The sequence below is a fragment of the Labeo rohita genome, chromosome 4 (genome assembly GCF_022985175.1).
Source record: "Labeo rohita strain BAU-BD-2019 chromosome 4, IGBB_LRoh.1.0, whole genome shotgun sequence".
NCBI classification, from domain to species: Eukaryota; Metazoa; Chordata; class Actinopteri; order Cypriniformes; family Cyprinidae; genus Labeo; species Labeo rohita.
In genome coordinates, this window is record NC_066872.1 from 34,954,247 (window position 1) to 34,978,754 (window position 24,508).

Below are 24,508 nucleotides of genomic sequence, written 5' to 3' on the forward strand. Positions count from 1 at the left end.
TACATTAGTAAAGTCAACATTTCTCACCCTGCCAGATTAACAGTGGGAAATACCCAGGGCTACACTGGCTCAATCAAGAGCGCAGACTGTTCCGGATCCCTTGGAGACATGCCACCCGCCATATGCCTACCCTGGAGGAGGAGAACACTATATTTAAGGTGATTTTTGCCTTTTGATTTAGCCTTTTCGTTTAGATGTATTTCCCATAAAACATCTTCGATTCATCAGCTTTTCACTCCTGCGATCATTCTGTTCTAAAGTTAGCACTAGGGGGATTTTTCAGGTGTTTTAGAGTTTCAAGGTACTGAAACAGCTAGTAGTTTCACTCTTCAGTATTTAATTATTCAAATAACAGGAAATGATTGGAAAACGAAGCACTGTTCTCGCATGCTCTTTTAAAACCAATGTTTTCGCAGGACATTGAGCCGTAAAATGTGTGTATTTACAAGTTCTAGTGATGTGTTTGAGGATTATCTTTTTAGTACTTTTGCAACCAACTTTGGAGAACTAAAAATGGAGTTTCAATTCCACTTGACTTCACTGTGGCGAGATTTTAAGAGGAAGTCAAGAAAACATTAGAACCATGAGGTTAAAAACCTTGCGAATTTAAAATTAGTTTTGTGACCGTTAGAACTCCTTGGAGGCATTTTTAAGCATGTGTACTTATCCTGTACTACATAGATTTTTGTCCAATCAGATACTAGAATATGTTTCCCATTTCCCATAAGCATTCTTCCCGTGTCATTTATTCTGCTCTGCAGGCTTGGGCTCTGGAAACAGGCAAGTATCAGGAAGGAGTAGACGAGCCAGATCCAGCCAAATGGAAAGCCAACCTCCGCTGTGCCCTAAACAAAAGCAGAGAGTTCGGACTCCACTACGATGGCACTAAGGACACCCCCGTCCAGCCTTATAAGATTTACGAGGTGTGCGACCAGTCCGTCAATGGAGGTAAGGACTGGCCTACAAGCCAGTAACATGGGATCGTTCAATGTTTCCAACCACAACTTGTGTAAGAGATGTTTAAGTGGGAAGTATCAACAAAGCAATGAAACCATAGAAGTCATAAAGTCTTTAAAGGATTAAAATTTCCTGGTAATACTCACTCTCATGCCATCCAAGCCATTCATGTCTTTCTTTGAGGAAAACATTCCAGGATTTTTCTCCATATAGTGGACGTCAGTGGGGATCAGCGGGTTGAAGGTCCAAATTGTAGTTCCAGTGGAGTTTCAAAAGGCTCCACACAAGCACAGCTGAGGAATAAGGGTCTTATCTAGCAAAACAATTGGTCATTTTCTAAAAAAAATAATTTATATACTTTTAAACCACAAATACTCTTCATGCACTAGCTCTCCCTTTCCAACGTGACGAAGTAATGTGTGAAGTTGTGGACGCAGACCTAGTGTAAGATGAGCATTTGTGGTTAAAAAGTATATACATTTTTATATTCGCTAGATAAGACACTTATTCCTCGGCTGGGATTGTGTAGAGCCCTTTGAAGCTGCACTGAAACCGCAATTTGGACCTTCAACCCATTGGTCCCCATTGAAGTCCACTATATGGAATGTTTCCCTCAAAAACCTTCATTTCTTTTTTGTCTGAAGAAAGACGAGAACATCTTGGATGACATGGGGGTAAGTAAATTATCAGGAAATTTTAATTCTGAAGTACTTAAAAGACAAACAAATTAATAAATCATCACTTCTTTGATTTTTAGATGCTGGAGACGAAGAGGAAGAGGAGGTATGTTCTGAAGAGCACAGAGTGTAGTAGAATAAATAACTGCAAGTCAACAGAAATGATTAGTAAAATCAAAAATTTTCACCACTGTCTTCATATACTAACTGGATTTTTTTGCATTTCAGCTGCAAAACTTTGTCAAACTCTCCATTGGTAAGAATTCAAAGTGGATGTTTTTTTGCTGTTGATAATATATATATACACACACAGTAATAATTTTTTTTTCTTTTGCATGGTGTTTGACAGACCCTTCCAGCTACCCGGCTTATCCTCCTAGAGTAGACGTTCCGTTCACCTCTCCCATTGCCGACGGCTACAGTCCCGCCCACCATAACCCTCAAATGAACCTCTTAGGAGAAGTTGTCTCCAGTCGAGGTGCTTCTATGACCTCCCACCTCACCCAGCCCAGCACTGGACCTTCAGCTGGTTCTTTACCTGAATTTCCCAGTCACAGTGCTATCAAAGTCGAGCAGACACCTTACCCCGTGCATGCCGGGGGACTTCCGAACGGTCTGGGAATGGGGACTGGAGTCATACCGCCACCTGTTCTTCAAGATGTAGTCACTCATTCTGTAGGCCCTCCAGCCATGGTGGACAGCCCAATGCAAGAAGTGCCAGCTCAAGTGGAGAACCAGATTCATCCCTGCATCTCGGAGCTGTTGAGCAGTCCGCACATGTTACCCTGTAAGCCTCTAATGCCTTGTTCTTCAGGATTATAGTTGCAGATAATGATAAAGACATACCTAAATTGCAGAAAAACCAAGTCCCACCCGTTCACTTTGAGTAATGCTGATTTTAAATGACTTTGCGTGAGGTGTGTATAGAGCCACTACAAACAAAGCACAGTGCACACCTTAAGTGTAGTATGAAATTATGAAAATTTCAGTTGTTAGACTGGATTAAACTGTTAAACCTTAAAAGGAGAACATTAGGTGGTATGTTCATGCTGCTCTTTTCCATACAATGAAACGTTGATGATAAAATGTTCCTTCTTGTTTTTTCTTCTCTAGTGACTGATCTGGATGTCAAGTTCCAGTACAGGGGTCGGACGGCTGGTTCTTTGACCGTCAGTAACCCTCAGGGTTGTAGACTTTACTACGGTAACCTGGCGCCCACACCAGAGCAAGTAGAGCTGTTTGGTCCGGTAACGCTGCAGCAGGTGCTGTTTCCAGGAACCGCTGAGATCCAGAACGAGAAGCAGAGGTTTTACACCGATCATCTGCTGGATGTGATGGACCGAGGGCTGATTTTAGAGATCAGGGGGCAAGATATCTATGCCATCAGGCTTTGTCAGTGTAAAGTGTTTTGGTCTGGGCCAGGTGTGCCTGAGCAGGGTCCACCCAATCCAATGGAAAGAGAGATGAAGATCAGGGTCTTCAGTCTGAACAACTTCCTTCAGGGTAAGAGGAATCAGTCTTGATTTTCAACAAATGATTGAACATGTGAGAGTGGGTTGGGATTCATAATTGGCAACCCTTAGATTTTCTTTGCGACTCAAGTTTCCGACTTTCCGAAGTTTCTGATTTTTACACATTTATGCATTTTATGTACTGTTAATGAAGTACAGCTTTAAAACTTGACAAAAATGCAACTGATTTGTAAGGTCACGTTTACATACATAAACCACCAATTAAACACCATTTTGCTCTTTTTGTTGCACTTATTCTACAGGCTTCCTGTCTTTTCTGGGAAGTAAAAAAGAGAAAGTACAAAATTGCCCAACACATGCATTTTATTGTTTATACATAAAAAACACTTCCGAACTCATGCGGACATGCAGGAAGTTTCTCAGGAGATGTCAAATGTGCACGTGACTGGCTAAGATCATTGTGTAGATTTGCTATGTAATATATTTAGTAATAGATGTTTTTTTTTTTTTTTTTTTTTTCTTCGTCTCAGGTCTCATTTTGTATCAGAAAGGAGAGGCGCCCACTCCACCACCTTTTGAGATCTACTTCTGCTTTGGTGAAGACTGGCCAGACAGAAAGCCCAAGGAGAAAAAGCTCATCATTGTCCAGGTTTGGAGAAGAAATCCATGTTTCGTACAAAGACTCTATTTAGTTGTTTATGGTTTATAAGTCTGTGCTACATTGCTAAATTAAGTTGCTGCCAAAGACTCACACTGTTATATTAACAATATAGCACAGCTACAACTAGGTGAACTGGTGTTGGATATGTTAGATATGATATTATATAGCGTATTTTAGGAAATCAGCATCTAGAAACAAAGCTGTTTTATATTTTAGCATTCTTCAGACCTAGCAAACCATGCTATATTGCGTTTTAACTAGGTGAACAGGTGTTTGCCATCATAACTGTTACTATACAGTGTATTTTAGCCAATCAGCATCCAAAACAAGAGCCTTCCTTAAAACTACAAAACCATACTCTATTGCTAAATTGCATTGTTAGCAACAATACACCGTTATAACTATATAGTGTTATAGCTATATAATGTTAGCAATAATGCACAAGCATTAACTAGGTGAACAGGTGTTTGCCATCATAGCTCTTACTATATAGTGCATTTTAGCAAATCACCATCGAGGAATTTTTTTTTTTTTTTTTTTTTTTTTTTTTTTTTATAATTTCATATTCTCCAAGACTATCAAAACATACTGTATTGCTAAATTGCATTGTTAGCAACAATGCACAGTTATAACTAGGCAAATGGGTGTTTCATGTCAATTTTTACTATATAGTGTATTTTAGCCAATCAGCATCCAGAACCATAGTTTTATAATGTAATGTTTGTCAGAGCTAATAAAACAATGCTATATTGCTAAATTGCATTGTTTGCATTGATGCAGTTATAACCAGATGTTTCATGTAAACTATGTAAATATATAGACTATTTTAGCCAATCAGCATCCAGAAACAGAGCTTACATACTGTAATGTTAGTCAAAGCTAACACAACCATGCTACATTGCTAAACTGCATTGTTAGTATCGATACACACTTATAACCAGGTGAACAAGTGTTTTATGTCAAATATGTAAATATATAGTCTATTTTAGCCAATCAGCATCCAGAATCAAAGCCAACAAATCCATGCTACATTGCTAAACTGCATTGTTAGCATCGATATGCAGTTATAACCAGGTGAACAGGTGTTTTATGTCAAATATGTAAATATATAGTCTATTTTAGCCAATCAGCATCCAGAATCAAGGCTAACAAAACCATGCTACATTGCTAAACTGCACTGTTAGCACCAATGCAGTTATAATCAGGCAACAAGTGTTTCATGTCAAAGATGTTACTATATTGTTTATTTTAACTAATCAGCATCAAGAACCAGAGCTATATTTTATATATAGCAAACCATGTGGTGTTAGCAATGATGTCGCAATATATCACCGCTATAACTAAGTGAGCAAACTTTAAGTCACAAATGTGATTATATAAAGTATTTTAGGACTTTTAGGACATTGCTAAATTGTGTTAACTTTACAGCGCAACTATGACTACATGAAGAAATGTATTTCAGCCCATCAGCATCCAGAACCAGAGCAGTATTTTATATATAGCAAACCATGTGGTGTTAGCAATACAGCACAGCTATTTAAGTCAAAACTGTTGTTTTTTTTTTTTTTTAGCATTCTTCAGACTTAGCATACCATGTTATAATGCTAAATTCTGAATTGTTTAATATATATATTGTATTATATGTAGTAGTATCAGCATCCAGAACCAGAGTTGTTTTATAACTTAGTGATTTTCAAACCTACCACAGATTGCTATAGCAAAATAAACTTATATACTCTTACTTTACTTCATCTAGGTTGTTCCAGTTGTTGCAAGAATCCTTACCGAGATGTTTTCAGGCGAGCTTTCGTGGTCCACAGACAGCATTCGGTTGCAGATCTCCAACCCTGACCTGAAAGACCAAACGGTGGAGCAGTTCAAAGAGCTCCACAGACTTTTGCAGAGTCAAAACGCACACCCGACCTGGGCTCAAAACATCCACTAACTGACAAAGGAAGCGTTTTTCCATCACCGACGCCATCTTGTTTCTTCCCTACTCAGAATCGGAGGTCCTTTTGAACACTGGAATATATATAGGTGCCCTCAGTGATGCCATACTGAAAACATTTCCATGGGAGACCAAACTTGACATTTCCCTCCCTACGTTTTTTTGTCTTCATGTAAACTTGTCTTTTAAAATGTTATATTTCAATAAATACCATTGCAGTATTTTAAATGGTTGCTGGCATGATCAAGTTACCACAGTATGGTTTGAACAACGTAAGCTTGAAATAAGCCATCACTCAGATTTAAGCTTCATATTTTTGCAAACATTACAATATCTGCTGACCTCATCCTACAGGGTCCATGCCAGTAACATGAACCTGTCGAACTTGAACGGAGGATATGACTACGTACTTAACTACATAACGTTCATTTAGCAAATTGGACGCGGGAGGGGTGACCCGAGGGTTTACACGTGCAATTGTGAGAAACGCATGATTGCAGGGCCTTCGAAAATCTCAGACAATAGAGGAGGGTTCGATTTACTCTATGACTCAGAAAATGAGACCTGAAGGACTCATGTAGGTTTCTTAAAATGAAACCTGGTCAAACAGGTTCTGAGAGCTGCAGAAAGAGAATGCAAATCACTCCTCAAACACACGAGTGCATCTGAAATGATAGTCGAGACTAAGATTAGTTTGTTCCTCACAATGTTGGTTTTATTTGTTCATACAATCGGCCGAGGACGATCTCTGCGTCTCTTGAGATGTGCCAATATGGTGAAAGAACAAAAAAAAAAAAAAAAAAAAAAAGCCCCTGCCAGTCAGTCCACTCCATAATTTACAGCATAACCTGTACGGATAAAATCCCAGCCAACTTTTTAAAAAGATCAAGGGTGATGCACACTCTCCCAAGATTCTCCCTTTGCAAATGTCCCATGGGCGCAGACTGCTGCTGTGACAATCTTTCGTTTGGTAATGGTTTTTATGGCACTGGCAGCAAAGCCATATCTTGATCTCTAAACACACGTCCATGAAAATAAATCTCCATTTTTGTTTTTAAAAACGTACAAGTCTCTCTTTTTTTTTTTAACGATGCATTATGATTTGCAACCAGGCACATCCTTTTTTGTCGTTGGTTTTTTAATGGAAACCCAGAAATCCGACCGATGCAGATGTTCGACCATGTTTTGAAATGGGTGTATGTGTTTTAGTGTCCATTCGATGGCCCCCCTCCCACAGGACAACGGTGTCCCTTTCGAAATATATCTCCCCCCCCCCCCAACCCTTCTCTCGCTGCGGTGGCTGGCATCGGTGTGTTCGTAGGGGTAAAAGGGAGGGATGGGGCTGCGGTCTTTTGACACCCACGAGGCAATTTGCTTTTCCTGAAACCCTGCCACTCCAAAGCTCCAATCCAATTGGTCGGCTTTCACACGCTGCCAAGTCCCACAAATCCTTCATGCAAGAGTTCCCTTTAGTTTCTCAACAGTGGTCATCATGGCTCTCTTTGCCACTTCCTCCAAATGTTAGCAAAACAAAAAATCTGACCTGCAGAGGAAAAGACAGAGAATGTTTTATAATGATTCATTTATTCAGAAATATTTATAATATTCCAACATGTCTGACATGAATTTCCATGACTTTTTCAGTCATTTGTGACCTTTTTTTTTTTTTTTTTGCAATATCATGTAATTGACTGCTTATGACCAAAATGTTAAAATTATATATATATATATATATATATATATATATATATATATATATATATATATATATATATATATATATATATATATATATTATATTTATTATATTTATTATATATATATATATATATATATATATATATTTTTTTTTTTTTTTTTTTTTTTTTTTTGCAAAAACTAATTTTGCACAGGTAGACTGAAACACACACAAAATAAATTTCCAAAATCTCATGTAAATGTTTTTTTTTAACAGTGTTTTTTCTTGTTAGCAGCAGTCTGTAAAAACAAACAAACAAAAAACCCTACATTTACCAATATTTTAATTCTGGGAATAAAAAAGACAAATATTATTATTATTATTATTATTATTATTATTATTATTAAAAGAAAAAAATACTATTTTTTAAATATTTTAATATATTACTACATAGTTATATAATTTAGTTAAATTTAAAGTTATTTGGGAATGCAGAAAAATATTTATAAATGTTTCAAAACAAAAGAGGAAGCAGACAATACAAGAAATATTTTAATTATTAGATTTTCATTATATGACTTAAATACAAAAGTAACAAAATAAAAAACCTTCAACATATTTTACACACATACACATATATAAAAAATTAAAAATAAATGTAAAAAACTTATGTAAGATAATAATAATAATAATCATAATCATAATAATAATAATAATAATTGTATTACAATATATTAATATATGTTGATTTATATATACGTATGCTGTCGTTCAAAAGTTTAATGTTTTTTTTAAAGAGGTTTCTTATCAAAAATACAGATAAATATTGTGATATTGTGAAATATTATTACAATTTTAAATAACAGTTTTCCATTTTAATATACTTTAAAATAAAATGTATTCCTGTGATCAAAGATGAATTTTCAGCATTATTACTCCTTTAGTAGTCTTTAGTAGTTATACTAATAACTACATGCTATAATTTTTTTTCTTTTGGAACCCGTGATACTTTCAGGATTCTTTGACATTAAAAAAAGATAAAGAAAAAAAAAAGTAGTATTTATTAAATAAAAAAATTGTAATTACATACACTACCGTTCAAAGGTTTGGGGTCTTTTTTTTGTTGTTTTTTTGAAAGAAATTAATACTTTTATTGAGAAAGCATGTGTTAAATTGATAAAAAAAATTGTCTAAAAATTATTAGAAATCATTTTTTTTATGAATGCTTTCCTTTTAACTTTATTAAATAAAAAAATCCTGAAAAGAAAAAATGAATCACGGGTTCTAAAAAATTAAGCAGCACTGTTTCCAACACTGATTTCTAAAGGATCATGTGACAGTGAAGACTGGAGTACTGATGCTGAAATTTCAGAAATAAATTATTTTTTTAAAGTATATTAAAATAGAAAACTTTTATTTTAAATTGGAATAATATTTCACAATTTTATTGCTTTTTCTGTATGTTTTTAATCAAATAAATGCAGCCTTGATGGGCATACAAGCATTCTTTAAAAAACAAAATCTTACTGATTCCAATCATTTAAACAGTAAACATGTAGTGTTCAATATACTTTTGTCACCTGGTCTTGCAGCATCAGCAGGTAAAAGCCAGCTATCGGTACAGCCTGGTAAACTCTCTTATCGCCCAACAAACCTGTTTACATTCCTCTGCACTGGGGTGACAGATTGATAGACAAATGGAAAAACAGACAAAAGCAATATTAACATCATTTTCACCAAATGAATAAACAACAAGCTGGCTATTATTACTAATCGCAGGTCAATTTCCATACACGCCGAAAGCATGGGCGAGCGAAAACAACAACGCTGCATCAATCAGTCTGGCGTGGTCTTGGACTTTCCATGCAAGTCTGTGACTCATTGTGCATTGTCAGAATATGTATTTGCCATCTGTGCACGACACCACGCTGGGAGGCTCCTCGTTCCTCAGGTCAAGACTTGCCGAAGTATGAGATACTTCACCCTCTTGGACGACTGGTTATGGGAACTTGTTTATGCATGCCGAGCTAAGCTAACCACAAGGAGAACTGAACATGCAGTAGCCTGCAATACCTCAAAAGCCAAATGTGACACTGATAAGCACTATATAACTTTTTTTGCAGGCAAAAGCACTTTTAAATAAGGAACAGACCAATTTCTTCAGGAGTGTAGTGAAATTATAATGAAATTATCTGACGTTCACCGCTGCCTTTGAAGGCTCGGGTGACGGCGGACACAAACTCACCTCGTGACCTGCTTATGGAAGTCGGTGAGCTGCTTGTGTGTGACGGTTACAGCGCCTCCTGCTGTTTCTTTTGGAAGACCCTTCAGTGCGGTTTCCAGCCAGCGGCAAAACGTCTACAAACACAGCCACAGCATGTGACAATTTAGACGTCACAGCCTCATTTATGAAAGGAAAAGGATACTGAAAATCTCTTTAAGATCTCTAAGTATTTAAAAAGGCCAGAGACAAGATTCAGCTTTGTCTGTTTTAAAAAAAAAAAAAAAAAAAAAAAAAAAAAATTTATATTTATATATATATATATATATATATATATATATATATTTTTTTTTTAGATATAAAATATATAGATATATAAATGTAAGTGTGTGCATATTCAACTTCATTTTTTTCCTGTTTGAATTTATTCTAGACTATGTTAATGGTTAAATGCAATAAATGTTTAAATCACTTGATTTAAACTATATGAACTAAAATAATTAAATTATTTAAAAAAAAAAAAAAAAAAAAAAAAAAAAAAAAAAAAAAAAAAAAAATATATATATATATATATATATATATATATATATATATATATATATATATATATATATATATATATATATCAAACATTATATATTATATACACTTACATATTATATACATTTATATTTAGAATTTATATTTATATTTATATTTATATTTATATTTATATATATATATATATATATATATATATATATATATATATCTATATATCTATCTATCTATCTATCTATCTATCTATATCTATCAAACATTACATATTATATACACTTACATCTAGAATTAATATATATATATATATATATATATATATATATATATATATATATATATATATATATATATATATATATATATATATATATTTTTTTTTTTTTTTTTTTTTTTTTTATTTATTTATTTTCCAAATTCACTTTTTTCCGTTTTATTTTTTCTAAACTATTTAAATTGTTACATTAAAAAAATATTAATCAAATAAACATGTCTAATTAGTTGAAATCATGAAACTTACACAATTTAACAGCAATTTATTAAATGTTTAACAAAAAATGCAGTTTTAAGGCCATATGAAATGTGTTTTATTTTTACCCCATTTTCCATTAATTTTCTGGATTCCATTTTAATGGTTTCATTCAATTTTAATAATCAAAAGTATGCTTAATTAATTGATTCTATAAAGAATTAGTTTATTATCATTTTTAGATAAATACTTTGTTGTGCATTTACATATTTCTGGTAACTATTCTTGAAAAGTATGTTTTCTTTTTCAATAGTAATAGTACTATCCTTACATTAAGTAATATATTTCTTCAGTTACGTGTGTAGTAAATAAAACCACACATCTGCGCCATTCATTTACATTAAAATAGCATTTTTGCAGCTTAATACTGACAGACACTAGTCCAGATCACGTTTTGATTTAGGTCTACTGACCTACTTTTGATTTATTCATCCAAAATCTGTCAATTCGCAATTCGTCCGCATTTTTTTTTACATTGAGGAAATCATAGGTCCCTAGATTTCAATAGGCCAGTGTTTGGGTTGGAGGCTAAGAATAAGTTTAGCACAGATTTTAGTTCTAATTACTAAAGGTTTCTTAAAACACTTGATTGATGTTAAAAGTAAAGTACATACATATGAATGTATCTCTAATAAAACAGAAAAAATTACTAGCCAATGGGAATTCTATTGCCAAAGGTGTGCATAGAGGGTTAAAATGTGTAAAACAGAATTTGAGGAACATTCTAAAAATGGTGTGTGTTCAAAAAAAAAAAAAAAAAAAAAGTAAAAACATACCGGCCGATCAAAGACCATGATCTCCCAGATTACCTCTGCCACGTCAGGCAGAGTGTAAGGCGGCAGGCAAAAACAGCAGGTGTTGATCAGCTGAGTCACTAACTGCAGCCCGTGCTGCTCCATCACCTGGCCAATCAGACGCTTTCGCATCTCAAAATCATCCTCATGCTGAAAGACAAGAAAATCAGTTATAACCACTCAAAGAACTGGAAGAAAACGCACATACAAGGTCTTTCAAAAGATTGGTTTAGTTTGATCAACCGTGCTGCTTACGTCATTGGTGACCCCGGTGTGAATAAGGTCTCTGATGAACTTCATAACGCTGCAGTTGGCATCTCGATGGTCCAGGGTGGTGGCAGCGATGGCACACTGGATGATGTGGACGATAATACTGCTGTTCAGCAACGTGACCGGACTGCGCTGGACAAACCTAAAATAATGAGAGAAAATAGGATGTTAATTCATGTAATTTTTGTGTGGCACTTATTCACTTATTTGAAGCTTGTTTTTCTAATTGCAGAAGCACAGAACAGGTACCGTGTGGCGAGTCTAAAAAGATCGTCCACTGTGTCGGGGTGATTGCGCAGTCCGTTAGGCTGCTCTAACAGCTGGAAGGTCGGCATACAGAGAGCCTGAAAGAGTAAAAGACACAGCTACTGATCAATAACTCTTAGTTCAATCAATCATAATTAATCGCAGCACAAGTTTAGAATAAAATCACTTTGTATCAGGGTCAACGAAAACTGAGAACCACACGTGACCTTTCCAACGTGATTACGTAATGCGTGAAGTCAGAGCTAGTGCGAGATGAGCATTTGTGGTTAAAAAGTATATAATTTTTTACTTTTTTTTAGAAAAAGACCAGTTGTTTTGCTAGATAAGACCCTTATTCCTCGGTTGGGAATGAAGCTGATTTGAAACTGCAATTTGGACCTTCAACCCATTGATTCCCCATTTGAGTCCACTATATGGAGAAAAATCCTGGAATGTTTTCCTCAAAAACCTTAATTTCTTTTCGACTAAAGAACTAAAGAAAGTATTTTGGTGTCTATTAATTTACCTGTAGCATATCCAACAGGCCTTGTCTGCATCCTTCCTCCATGCCATACTCATCCACTAGAATGCTGCCCAGGTACAGGAAACAGGAGTGAGGGTACACCTGGTACACACTCACCATCTGAAACACATACAGCTTTTTAAGATCTACACTGGGTTTTCCATTTCAAAAATACACACTCAGATCAGTGGATGTGTATTTTTAAGGCACAAAGACAAACCTGAGTAACAAGTGGCTGTAATAGGGAAGCAGAGCCTTTGCCTACGCAACGCACTGCAAATCTCAGGCAGCGGCAACAGCGCTCTACTATCCGGTTATCATTCTGGTGGGCGTTTAACGTCTCTGACAACACCGGCCAAATCTACAACAAAGAACAGAGATAATCAGAAAAAAAACAAAAAAAAACACATTTGTGACCCTGGTCTACAAAACCAGTCATAAGGGTGATGTTTTGATATTGAGATTTATACATCATCTAAAGGCTGAATAAATAAGCTTTTTTAGGATAGGACAATATCTGGCCGAGAAACAACTATTTAAAAATATGGAATCTGAGGGTGCAAAAATCAAAATCAAAATATTGAGAAAATCACCTTTAAAGTTGTCCAAATGAAGTTCTTAGCAATGCATATTACTAATCAAAAATTAAGTTTTGATATTTATGGAAGGAAATTTACAAAATATCTTCACTGAACATTATCTTTACTTAATATCCTAATGATTTTTGGCATAAAATAAAAATTGATTATTTTAACCCATACAACGCATTTTTGGCTATTGCTACAAATATACCCGTGCTACTTAAGACTGGTTTTATGGTCCAAGCTCACATTTAAAGAAAGTATGGTGTAATTCAACACACAGATAAACGTACCTCTTGAATGACCTTCTGGCATGGATGTGTCTGTCCATTCTCTACTATAGGGTTTGTGTGTCTAATAAAGAGAGAAAAAAAAACATTTTAGAACTGTTTTTTTTTTTTTTTTTTTAAAAGCATGACTATTTAATGAGAAATAATGGGGGGAGGAATACAATTTTATCCACCAAGACTTAACTGGATTTTTAAATTTTTTCTATGGCTATTTTTATGGCAAAATAAAATAAATTAAATTAAATTGAAAATAGAAAAAAAATAAAAAATAAATACAAAACAAATAAAACAAAATAATCAAAAAATCAAATTCATATTCATATTCAACTATTAAAATCTTCCAAGTTATTACTTCAAAATCCTTTTCAGGAGTGCTGAGTTCAAGCCCTTTCTCAAGAGACAAAAAAATATCCAAAGCCACTTAGCATTAAAAATTCTCAATATTGCACTTGAAATGCAATGGTGGTGATTTTGAGAGTCTAACCTGAAGATAACAGCCAGTCTGTCCAGCCACACAGTGGGGTCTGATGACTTCCCAGTACTGGAGTCCTGAGCCAGCAGCTGGACACACAGCCAACACATTATTTTACTGAGTTAACCACAGACATAGAGAAATACAGAGCACACAATAACGAGTATCTAACCTTCCTCAGTGCCATGACTTGAACTGCACACAGATCGTTCAGACACTCCGCGATCTTCTCCAGGGGCAGGCGGGCCAAAACCAGCGCTGTGCCTAAGATAAACCAATCACACCACTTAAACGAAACCAGCCATACAACAAAAGCATGACTGAGATCAACAGAAAAGAGCCGACCTCTATAGTAGAATCATTTAAATCAAAATCAAAGACGAATGAAAATAAACCACATTTGTGACACTGGACCACAAAACCAGTCTTAAGTAGCACGGATATATATGTAGCAATAGCCAAAAATACACTGTATTGGTCTTTTTTCAGAATGGTTCTATCTAAAAACTAACACTGATAATTGGTTTTGTGGTCCAGCGTCACATTTAACATAGATCTCATCCACACCTTTCAGCAAGCCAACCGCAGCATCCGTTGACAGTGCGAATGAGTCGAGTGAGCGGGCGATGTCCAGCAGGCCCTGGAAGTGCTGCGCCATGTGATCTCGACACACCGAGCAGATGTTGTGAATGGCTTTAGCTGCCACAGAGGCCAACGGCTTCTCCCGCAAACCCTTCATCAGGAAGTTCAAAACAGGATCTGCCAGTCGAATACAAATCTCATGAATACACAAAGAGAAACAAAGAAACAATATGCAAGTGAAGATGATGTAATAAACCAGATTGTGACACTCACCTAACATGCAAGGGTTCCGGTCGATCACTTCACTCATCTCGCCGACCAACTCAATGCTGGTGTAGCGAACAGCAAGGTGGACCGTCTCAGGAAGTAACACTATCTGCTCCAACACTTCCGTTAGCGTGGGATTATTCTCACTAGGAACCAGCAGAGGGAGAAAGAGACATTTTAGAGGTACAAACAAACTGCTTAATGTGGTACAGAATCAGTTTTTTAATCAATGCCACAAAAACTACAGATGTCATGATTAACTGCAATCTTCATTTGAACGATCCTGCAAAATAAAGACTTCCTATGGCTTCAAGGGCTGCAAACAAAAACAAACATTCATCCAACCAGATTCACAAAAAAAATATTGTTAGAAGTCAAACACAAAGCAACCAGTGTAGCTTGATTCATGAGCAAATGACTCTTATGGAACAGTTCTTTCCAGTGAATCAAAAATATACAGTCTAACCAATGTAGTCTTTTTGAAACAAATTAGCTGGATTTTTTTTTTGTTTTCATATTTAACCAAAACGGACTGAATAACACCCAAAAAAAAAAAAAAAAAAAAAAAAAAAAAAATCAAACAAGCATCAAATTGGGAGCTTGTGAAAATGATAAAATTAAGCTTGAACATGGTAGTTGTGTTGCTGCCTATGCAGGGTCAGAAAGCTCTCAGATTTCACCTAAAATATCTTAATTTGTATTCCAAAGATGAACAAAGGTCTTACGGGTTAGAAACGACATGAGGGTGAGTAATTAATAACAGAAATTTCATTTTTGGGTGAACTACCCCTTAAAGCCTCAAAACACAGGACATCAAGATAATGAAATATACATAATCTACAACAGCATGACTCCAAGTTTGCACTACCCCAGCTGCAAGTGTGAACTTGATTGGTGAAAGCAAAAGTCTCGAATTTGAAGCTGTTGAGTCATGACTGAAAGTGATACTTACGGATCGATACTCTTAGCAATGGAAGCCATGATGAACAAAACAGCCTCAGTTACTTCCCATGGGGGGTTTCCCTCCTTCAGAGTTGAATACAGCTGATGAGAAGACACAAAGCATTTATAAAAAGAAAGCTACGGTTAATATTCCCTTTCGTTTCTCAGTAAACCATCCTAAATTTTAGAATATTTTTGGGGCCTTTCCTCAAATCACTTTCAGTTCATGTTTCTGTTAGCAGAAATTCTACCTGTGAGAAACACTCCATGGAGCCTACTAGGAAAATGACATCTTTCACAAGATCAGACACTCTCATCCTGAACTCGCCGAAATCATCCGTGTCCTCCGGGACTCCTTCCTGTATAGGAAGCACAAATTTAAAGATGAAGAAAAAGATATGCACAAAAAACAATAAGTACTAGAAAGAAGTGGCTTGTATTTAAACAAATCAAGTCTTTCTCAAGGAGGAGGAAGAGAAAGATATGCTAATGGAAGATGGCTCACATGATCTGGGTCGAGTTGGCAGTGGCGAGCGAGACTGTGCAGTAGTCTCTGTATGTACGGCTTGAACACTCTGTGGAGTGCCGGATCGTTCATTTTATAAAGATGTTCTCCCAGACGGTACCAGAAGTTGAACGATATCTCAACCACCTGATGGAAAACACAGATTCCCAACAGAGAATCAAGAGAATGCTTGGGATAGTTCACACAAAAATTAAAATTCTGTCATTAATTACTCACCCTCATGTCATTCCAAACCTGTAAGACCTTTGTTCATCTTCAGAACAAAAATTAAGATATTTTTAATGAAATCCGAACATGCATAGACTGCATGGACTATTTTATCAATGTCCTTACTACCTTTCTGGCCCTTAACTGTGTCAACGGTGTTGTTGTTTATGCAGGGTCAGAAAGCTCTCCGATTTAATCAAAAATATCTTAATTTGTGTTCCGAAGACGAACGAAAGTCTTACGGGTTTGCAACGACATTGTTTCATGCTTACCTCATATTGGGGATGTCCAGCACAAATAAGCAGTAACTCTAGGGTGCGCAGATCTCCCATGCCCTGGCCAGGAGTCCTTACTGTCATTTCCAGAAATGTCTCACACAATTCCGTAAAGATTCGACAATAATTTAGCACCCTGTGGTGGAAATGAAAGCAAGAAGAGAGGGAAAGAAAACAGATCTAGTTTACAACAGGTTTCAACACAAATCACTTGCTCCGTCCCAAAACATAAGCTTTCTAAAGAGTATGAACATTCTTCCTTCTTTTAGCAAAATTATAAAGTTTAATAATGTTTCTTTCAATATGAAAGCAAGTCTGTTCGATTTCTGATGCTGTCTTCGGGCATCTTACTGGGTATTAAAAGACAGCTATTGTGTCTGAGACTTGCATAAACTGCATATGTGACCCTGGAAACACAAAACCAGTCATAAGGATAAATTTGTATGGTTTGTTAGGACAATATTTGGCCGAGATACAACCGTTTGAAAATCTAAAACCTGAGGGTGCAAAAAAAAAAAAAAAAAAAGTAAATATTGAGAAAATCACCTTTAAATTTGTCTAAATGAAGTTCTTAGCAATGCATATTACTAATCAATGCTAATTACTATTTACAGTAGGAAATTTCCAAAATATCTTCATGGAACATGATTTTTACTTAATATCCTAATGATTTCGGCATTTAATAAAAATGTCAGTAGTTTTGACCCATACAATGTATTGTTGGCTATAGCTACAAATATACCCATGCTACTTAAGACGAGTCGAAGGTCACATATGCTTATCATAAACAATGCCATACGTACTTATCAAGGTCCTCTCGGGCTACAGCCATGTGGTAGGCTGTTTCTAAAGAAAGGACTCCCTGGAAGAGCTGCATGGCCAGAGGCACATGTATGGCTACGTTCTCGATCGCATACAGTGCTGAGCACACGCAGTCCGACGCCGCCTCATGCAGGTTTGTGGACGTCTCATCCCTCTGCTGCAATGAAGAGGAGTGAAAAAAGATTGTTTTAAGTAAAAGTAGAGAAAGAGTGAACGTATAAAGGCATTTGCTGATCTCACCAGAACTTGGAAGAGAATCATCAGCAGTTGATTGCTGGCCATGAAGTTGTTGTCCAGCACTCCTAAATTAAACCAGCTCCCCAAACACCGGAACACCTTGATAAGCATCTTCTCATCGTGTCCGGACTTCTCCGCACACGTCACCTGATCAGGGAAATATATGAACAAAAGGAGCTCAGAATCATAAACCATTCATTTAAATGTTTATGCAGAGCCTAAACCACTAACATGATTTGCATGGATAGAATAATAGCACAAAACAAAGGATGATGGACCCATAGAAAAAGGGATGCGTTTTTATGCCTTGCAAACATTTTGTGAATTCTGTAGAACTAAATAAGGTAAATTTATCTGGCTAATAATGTCTAAATTACAAAAAGCATTCGCCTGAATAAATAAAAAATTACAGATGTATTATTACTATTATTTTTTACATTTTCAACCACTAAAGAAATATCCAAATTTGAAAAAATTACAAGAATTAACAACACCCTTTGAGCTCTGCATGGGTATTCATGTCTTGTGCATGCTTTACGCGTCTGGAATGTGTGTGATAACCACTTAACCTTTGGACGGATAGGCTAGGTATCTTATTTAGACTGCAAAGTGGAAAATAAACGACAAAAATTGTTTTGCAGGTGTAAAAGTATTCGCACCAGAAGAGTGACCACTGTGGTAGAGTAGTAGGCCAGATCCTCAATGATCTCTGTCCGTCGATTGGCTCCAATCCTCAAAGAGCGGCTATGCACCTCCTCTGGCAGAACAGTGAGTATCTCAATCAGGAAAGGCATGGAGGAAATATCGTTACTGTATCTGAAAAAGGCAAAATAGAACGTTGGGTAAATGATGACACTTCATGATGACATCAACTGTTTAAATGCACTTCTTTTAAAATTATTACACAGTTTCGAGCTCATAATAACCATTTGTTTTTAAAAGTAATTTTAGCTGGTGCTATTTAAGTCATTTTCCATCCAAGCAAATCAAATCCTGACTCACTTTTACTATATGTAATAATATCCATTTTAGAGTAAACTATCCCTTTCGAAATCCATTGTAACCAAGGTCACAGACAAGGAACTTGTCAATAAAATGCAAATTAACAAAAGTCTAGAGTACGTTCTTACTTTTCTATGAGGGTGTGAACACAGCCTTTCCACGAGGCCATCTGAAGAGCCAGATCTGCGATTGCCAATGCAAGCTGGGAGAGAGAGTGCACATTAGAACACCAGCGACACTTTTTAAACGGCTCTCAATATTTAACACTGAAGTGCAGTTGAGATGGACAATCTCTGTCGACACTTTACATCATGAATGCCAGATGTTTGAGGTCATCGGCACTGACTTGCATTTTGATGACTCAAGTCCAAGTCATGTTGATGAGATGTTACCTGTGTGACAATGATTGGAGACAGGTCTTTGAGGTTCTGGATGTGAGACAGGAGTGAATCTCTAAGCGAGGTGTGGGTTTCTGGGGGAAGCTCGTAGAACGCCGTCTGGATCTTCATCTTCATCGTCTGGGCTGCGAAGTAACACGATTCCACGTCTTGCTTCAACTGCAGGAGCTGATCCGAAATCTCCCACGCATACATCTGCAAGGGAGAACAAAGTTTATCAAGGAGGCGCCATTTAAAAAAAGCATATCTATCCATTCATAATTTCATTTTCTGATAATTTTTATGCCTCCATCTCTCTACATTAGCTGCTCCCATTCAGTTGTATTTTGCATAAACAAAAAAAGACCAGTTATATTTTGCATAAAGAAGTAAACACAAAAAAACAAACACTTCAGCATCAGATGCATCACACCTAGATAAATATTGCTGATGCAAATAAATACAAGCACCAGGAAGCAGGAACTCATTGTGTGTAACATATAACACACAACCTGAAAATACAAAATGCCTCAGTAAGTCAGCTTAAGTGACTTAAAGGGAACTTGAAGCCATGCAGTTTATATTGATGTCATAATATTGCAGATTATAGGGTCATTACAGATTCCTGATCAAAAACCTGAAATTTAATATAATTCTCACAATTTACATTTAGACTTACTTAGAGTCTGCATGAATGCAATCCTATTAATTGGTCGCCCAAGTATATTTAATGAAAATATTAAACAAAAAAAGATTTAGAAGAATATACGAGACCAATCTTGACAAATCAGCGTGTGGTTTGGAGCAGGATAGTTAACTTAAAGGAATAGTTCACCCAAAATTAAAAATTCTGTCATCATTTACGCATCCTCAAGTTGCTGGCACCCATTGACTTCCATAGCATTTTTTCCATACTATGCAATTCAACGGTTACCATCAAGTGTTTGGTTACCGACATTCTTCGAAATATTTTCTTCTGTGTTCAGAAGGAGGAGGAAGTTCACATAGTTTTGAAATACGACGTGGGTGAACAAATGATCACAGAATTTACATTTTTGGATGAACTATCCCTTTAAATGTCAAAAGTGAAGCCATGCAATTCACACAATTATTGTACCACTTAGTTCTGCAAAAAGCAACATTTGCGTTGCAAAATTTCTCTTAATGCTTCACAAAATTAACACCTTCCTTATCAGTGATCTTACAGCTTGCTAAAGCGGAACTAAATGAAGAAGCAGTTACTCAAAAGTCAAAAAGCAAACTTATAGTGTTACCAAAGCACTAAACATTGAAATTACACTTGCAGTGTTCATATTATAACATTAATATTTAAAATACGTCTAATTATGCTAAAAACCGTCTACACATAAAAGTTTGAACTCAGCCAGCTTAAACTAGAAATTATAGGTGGTTTCAAGCTGGTTCAGGATGGTAAAACATCTAAAAACGAGCAAAAACAGTTACTAGTTGGTCATTCCGGTTAATACGGTGGACAAGCTGGTTTCTGGATCATGGTAAACCAGCTAATGTCCAACAAGGAACTAGCAACCATGTTCAAAACACAGTCACTAGCTTTCTAACAAGAAGTCTAGATGATAAACCCGTCTTAGATCCCCTCGCTCAAATGACTGTGTTTACAAGCACTATTTCTGCTGAACTTGCTACTTAAATCTATCCAAAACTCGATCTAAAGCCGTCAAGCTGAATGGATTTAGCAATGGATACAAATAAGCCCCCACAACAGTCCAAACACATGTGACCACCTCCACTTCTCTAAACACAGCTGCTGTTAATGGTTCACAAAGCTTCACTGCGAGCCTAACGAACACTATTTTAACGCAATGCGTATTGTAAATGTTTATTAACGAGTGAGGGTGCTATGGCGCAGTAGGCCCGCTCAAGAACGCACCGATCTCTGCAGCTCTCCCAGCCAGACCGAGGCGCGCTCCTTGCCGGCAGGGTCCGGGTCGTGATACAGCGCCTGCACGGCCTGGTAAACCAGCGGCAGGGAGGGTTTCCCTCCTTCCATGGCGTTCTTCTGTTTCTAGAGGGTGTAGATATGGGGTAAATGATACGGCTTGCGCTTCTCGGAAGGTTGTAGACGCGCAGGTTGACTGTTTATTCTGCCCTCGCGTTCTCCGATCTGGCCGCCATCTCAAGCAGACACAGGGCGCTCCTGTCAAACAAGTCCGTGTGGAAACCGCGGCACAGGAACTATAATGAGTCCGGACTAGAGCTATTTTCGAATAATTTCGCGCTATTTGTGCAATTTTTTTGAAATATATACGCTTCTAAACAAGAACGTTCCAAGTTGGAATGTGGTTTAACGGTTGGGATTTGAATATATGACGAGGTATACTTATTACGAAGATAATTTCGTTCGAGACACACCCACTGCTACGCACTATTTAAGGGTCATTCTCATGAAAAGGTGACGGAGCCATTTGTGTTCCATATGGGAATCGTGAGGAATCGATTCCGGTTCCAATTCCATTCCGACACTTCTTAGCGATTCGGAATCATTAACGCTTCCTTTATTATTTTAGTATTTTCAAGGAACTAAGTATTTTGGTGGAAAATGCACTGCTTTCAACAGAACAGAAGATAAATAAAAAGTCAAGGATGAATTTAATTAAATACAATGTTTTCAAGAAGTATGTTTACACTTTTATGAGAAAAATACAATCCTGTTAGTTAACTTAGGTCTTAAGTAGGCTATACATTGCCTAAAATATTAAACAAAAAAAATGAGATGCGTTTGTTCAATAAAATACCAATACTTTATAAAATAGCATTTTTATTTAAACAATCAAGTCTCTGATTTAAAGTGTGTTAAGTCTTTAGCCACACATAGCATAAGTTCTGGATAATTTCAAGATGTGATAAAATATTTTATACTTGTTAGAATTCAACTGAGTCAGTACCCGCCCTGATTGAAGTGTTTTGATTCACTAAAAAGAACCGGTTCAGAAGAGTCATTTGTGCGGGAATCGGACTACACTGTTTGTCCTGAATGTCGATTCAGCAAAAAGAACTGGCTAATAAAAGTCATTCATTCGTGTATTTCGGTGCTGTTGGTTATGATCTAGGCTGTGTTATATGGAAGTTTACACTTTATTGATTAAATTTGCTGTTGGACAAACAAAGGTTTAATATTTTACTAGCTTCGTTTTAAGCCTAAGGCTGCTTTTAGAATTATTTACCTTATGATCTACACTTCTGCTGTACAAGTTGCACATAAGAATCAGCTGCTGAACAAATCATAGTTGTTAAATACGAATCTGAATAGAATACTACAAATTGCATGGTTTTGAGAATGACTTTCTAACATATATATTTAATAAGTGTAATTCATTCTTAAATATAACTTTCTACAAACTTTTATCATATTACTGAATTTACTAGTTTCTGCATATAGAAATTAAAATAATATGTGTGAGTGGCAAGTAGGAATATGAGTAAAAATCATTTTATTTATTATATTTATTTATTTTATAATATAAATAGTATGAAAAATATATATCATAAGAATGAGATCTGATTTGCAGACAAATTTTAACCTCGAGTGTCTTTTTTCAAGTCTCACTCTTTCATTTCCTCACATCTCCAGACTAGCATAAAAAGATCATTCACACAGCAAAATTCCATATTGCTAGTTTTAATACACATGCATGTATATTCAGTTTTTAACAACAAAAAACAGTCTATTTTTTATTTACACACATTCAGTGAATTTAATTTTAAGACATGTCAGATTCAGTTATCATTTCCTTATATGAAGGTGATAAAGCTGCATTTTGTAGTTCATCTCTGTAATTCCCAGGATGTCCATGACCTTCCCGTAACCCAGGTCGTATCATACCCATGCAACCCAGATACATAGCTTGGTTACAATACAAACCCGGGTCAATGGATGGCTTCTGACGTTCATGAATTAGATCGTTCTACATTTATAAGCCTTCAAAATCAACACACTGTACAAAATATCTGAGTGCATTCTTATTTCAAATTTTACAAGTAGCACATTTGAATTTATCAAGAAGCTGGAGGGAAAAATACAATATATATTGGAATATGAATTAATTGTCAAACCTTCCAGTTAATGCTGAATATAATATGTAACATTACACATTGTACATCCAGGTACAGGCCTTTAAACATAAAACACATTTCTCCAAGAGAGCTGACATTAAACACCTGCAAACAATCAGATAAACATGAAAAACAGAACTATGTCTATGTCTATGCAAATACAGAGCACAAAATAAGATGAACTTACAAAACCATTACTTAGCATTTGCAATGAATAAATTAACAGGTTATGATTAATTTCTAAGTTCTACACAAAGTTTAAATGAATCATTAGTATCTAAATTCACACTGTAATCTGTTTCTAACCTTACCTGCTGAAACCAAAGAAAAGAAATGAGAGAGACGAAGGGAAGATTCTGCAAGGAGAAAAGAAGCAACCGAAATGAGGTGTATAAAAAGAGGCCGGACGTATAGGATTTACAGTTTAACACTCTTTATCTCTCTCCAGATTATCAAAATTGACCCACAATCTAAGTCTTAGCTAACAAGATAAACTGCCAGTTTGCACGTAATCCCTCTGTGACATCAATATGGTTTGTGGGGATTTTTAACGATTGGTTTAGGTAAATCTCGTTTCCAGATTACGGCTCATCCTTGTGCTTGGGGACCTTAAGAGTTTGGTTTGCCTTTCGCCTGCTTACGCTGCTGCTCATGAAATGAAAGCCAAGAATTAACAAACTTGTTTGGGCAAAAAAACTAGGCCAATACTTTAGGCCAAGACTACCTGTTATATTACCTTCCATGTGATTTAGGAAAGTGTTTTTGGATACCTGTACTCACTAGAGAGAAAACTCAGTGTTGGATTTTAGAAGTTTCAAAACATTTCAAGCAAAGTTTCTTTAAAGCATTAGTCAATTCAGAAATATACAGTACTGATAATTATCACATTTCTTATGAGACCACAAAACTGCAGGATCATTGAAGGTAACGTTAAATCTAAAGCTAAATCATAAACGAATCGTAAAATTCTCACAGAAACAACGTGACAGTTTGTTGTTGAGATACCAGATATACTGAAATCAATCCAGGCCGATGGGTTTCAGAAATCAGAATTCAACTATCCACCATGTTCACCAACGCCGAAGTAAGTGTCAGAGACCTCCGGTTCATTATAGGGAAATAACGAGAAGAATATCAACGTGCGGTAAACGGTAAAACGGTTTGCACTACAAACCAGTGTGTTCATAATTAAGGCAACACATTAAAATAATATCGTAAGACACACCAATCTGCAATATTCATCAGCAAAACGAGAGTTTTGTATAATAGCTATACACATAAGACACATGAAATTTACACATGGCCACGCCAGCGGAAAAAATA

General features: G+C 36.0%; 2 protein-coding genes across 2 annotated transcripts in view; one reads left to right on the forward strand and one right to left on the reverse strand.

The window, feature by feature from the left end:
* The window catches only part of irf5 (interferon regulatory factor 5), a 10,337-nt gene extending 3,534 nt beyond the window's left edge, over nt 1-6,803 (forward strand). Inside the window, exons 3-10 of the mRNA XM_051107405.1 lie at nt 36-158; nt 762-948; nt 1,715-1,740; nt 1,863-1,890; nt 1,984-2,421; nt 2,748-3,137; nt 3,637-3,755; nt 5,524-6,803. Coding sequence (XP_050963362.1) covers nt 36-158; nt 762-948; nt 1,715-1,740; nt 1,863-1,890; nt 1,984-2,421; nt 2,748-3,137; nt 3,637-3,755; nt 5,524-5,712 — 1,500 coding nt within the window. The 3' untranslated portion in view covers nt 5,713-6,803. The remainder of the gene's footprint in view (nt 1-35; nt 159-761; nt 949-1,714; nt 1,741-1,862; nt 1,891-1,983; nt 2,422-2,747; nt 3,138-3,636; nt 3,756-5,523) is intronic.
* A 2,176-nt stretch (nt 6,804-8,979) lies between these two features.
* tnpo3 (transportin 3) lies at nt 8,980-21,483 on the reverse strand. Its single transcript, XM_051107403.1, has 22 exons — nt 21,003-21,483; nt 19,109-19,309; nt 18,845-18,918; nt 18,374-18,530; nt 17,718-17,861; nt 17,459-17,634; nt 16,653-16,791; nt 16,153-16,299; nt 15,899-16,006; nt 15,658-15,749; nt 14,712-14,851; nt 14,424-14,615; nt 14,029-14,120; nt 13,869-13,945; nt 13,388-13,448; nt 12,734-12,874; nt 12,517-12,633; nt 11,994-12,088; nt 11,730-11,886; nt 11,457-11,624; nt 9,639-9,751; nt 8,980-9,066 (listed from the first exon to the last, which is right to left on the reverse strand). The coding sequence occupies exons 1-22, from the start codon at nt 21,120-21,122 to the stop codon at nt 9,006-9,008; spliced, it is 2,772 nt and encodes a 923-aa protein (XP_050963360.1). The 5' UTR covers nt 21,123-21,483; the 3' UTR covers nt 8,980-9,005.
* Between the last annotated feature and the right edge of the window lie 3,025 nt (nt 21,484-24,508).

What these genes read in the sequence shown, in the direction of transcription:
- tnpo3 (XM_051107403.1), bottom strand. Translation starts at nt 21,122, where the DNA reads ATGGAAGGAGGGAAACCCTCCCTGCCGCTGGTTTACCAGGCCGTGCAG. An exon ending in CCACAGTGGTCACTCTTCTG is followed by an intron (nt 17,862 to 18,373) that starts GTGCGAATACTT and finishes TTCCCTGATCAG; the next exon opens with GTGACGTGTGCGGAGAAGTC. An exon ending in CTTTTTAGACTCGCCACACG is followed by an intron (nt 11,887 to 11,993) that starts GTACCTGTTCTG and finishes TCATTATTTTAG; the next exon opens with GTTTGTCCAGCGCAGTCCGG.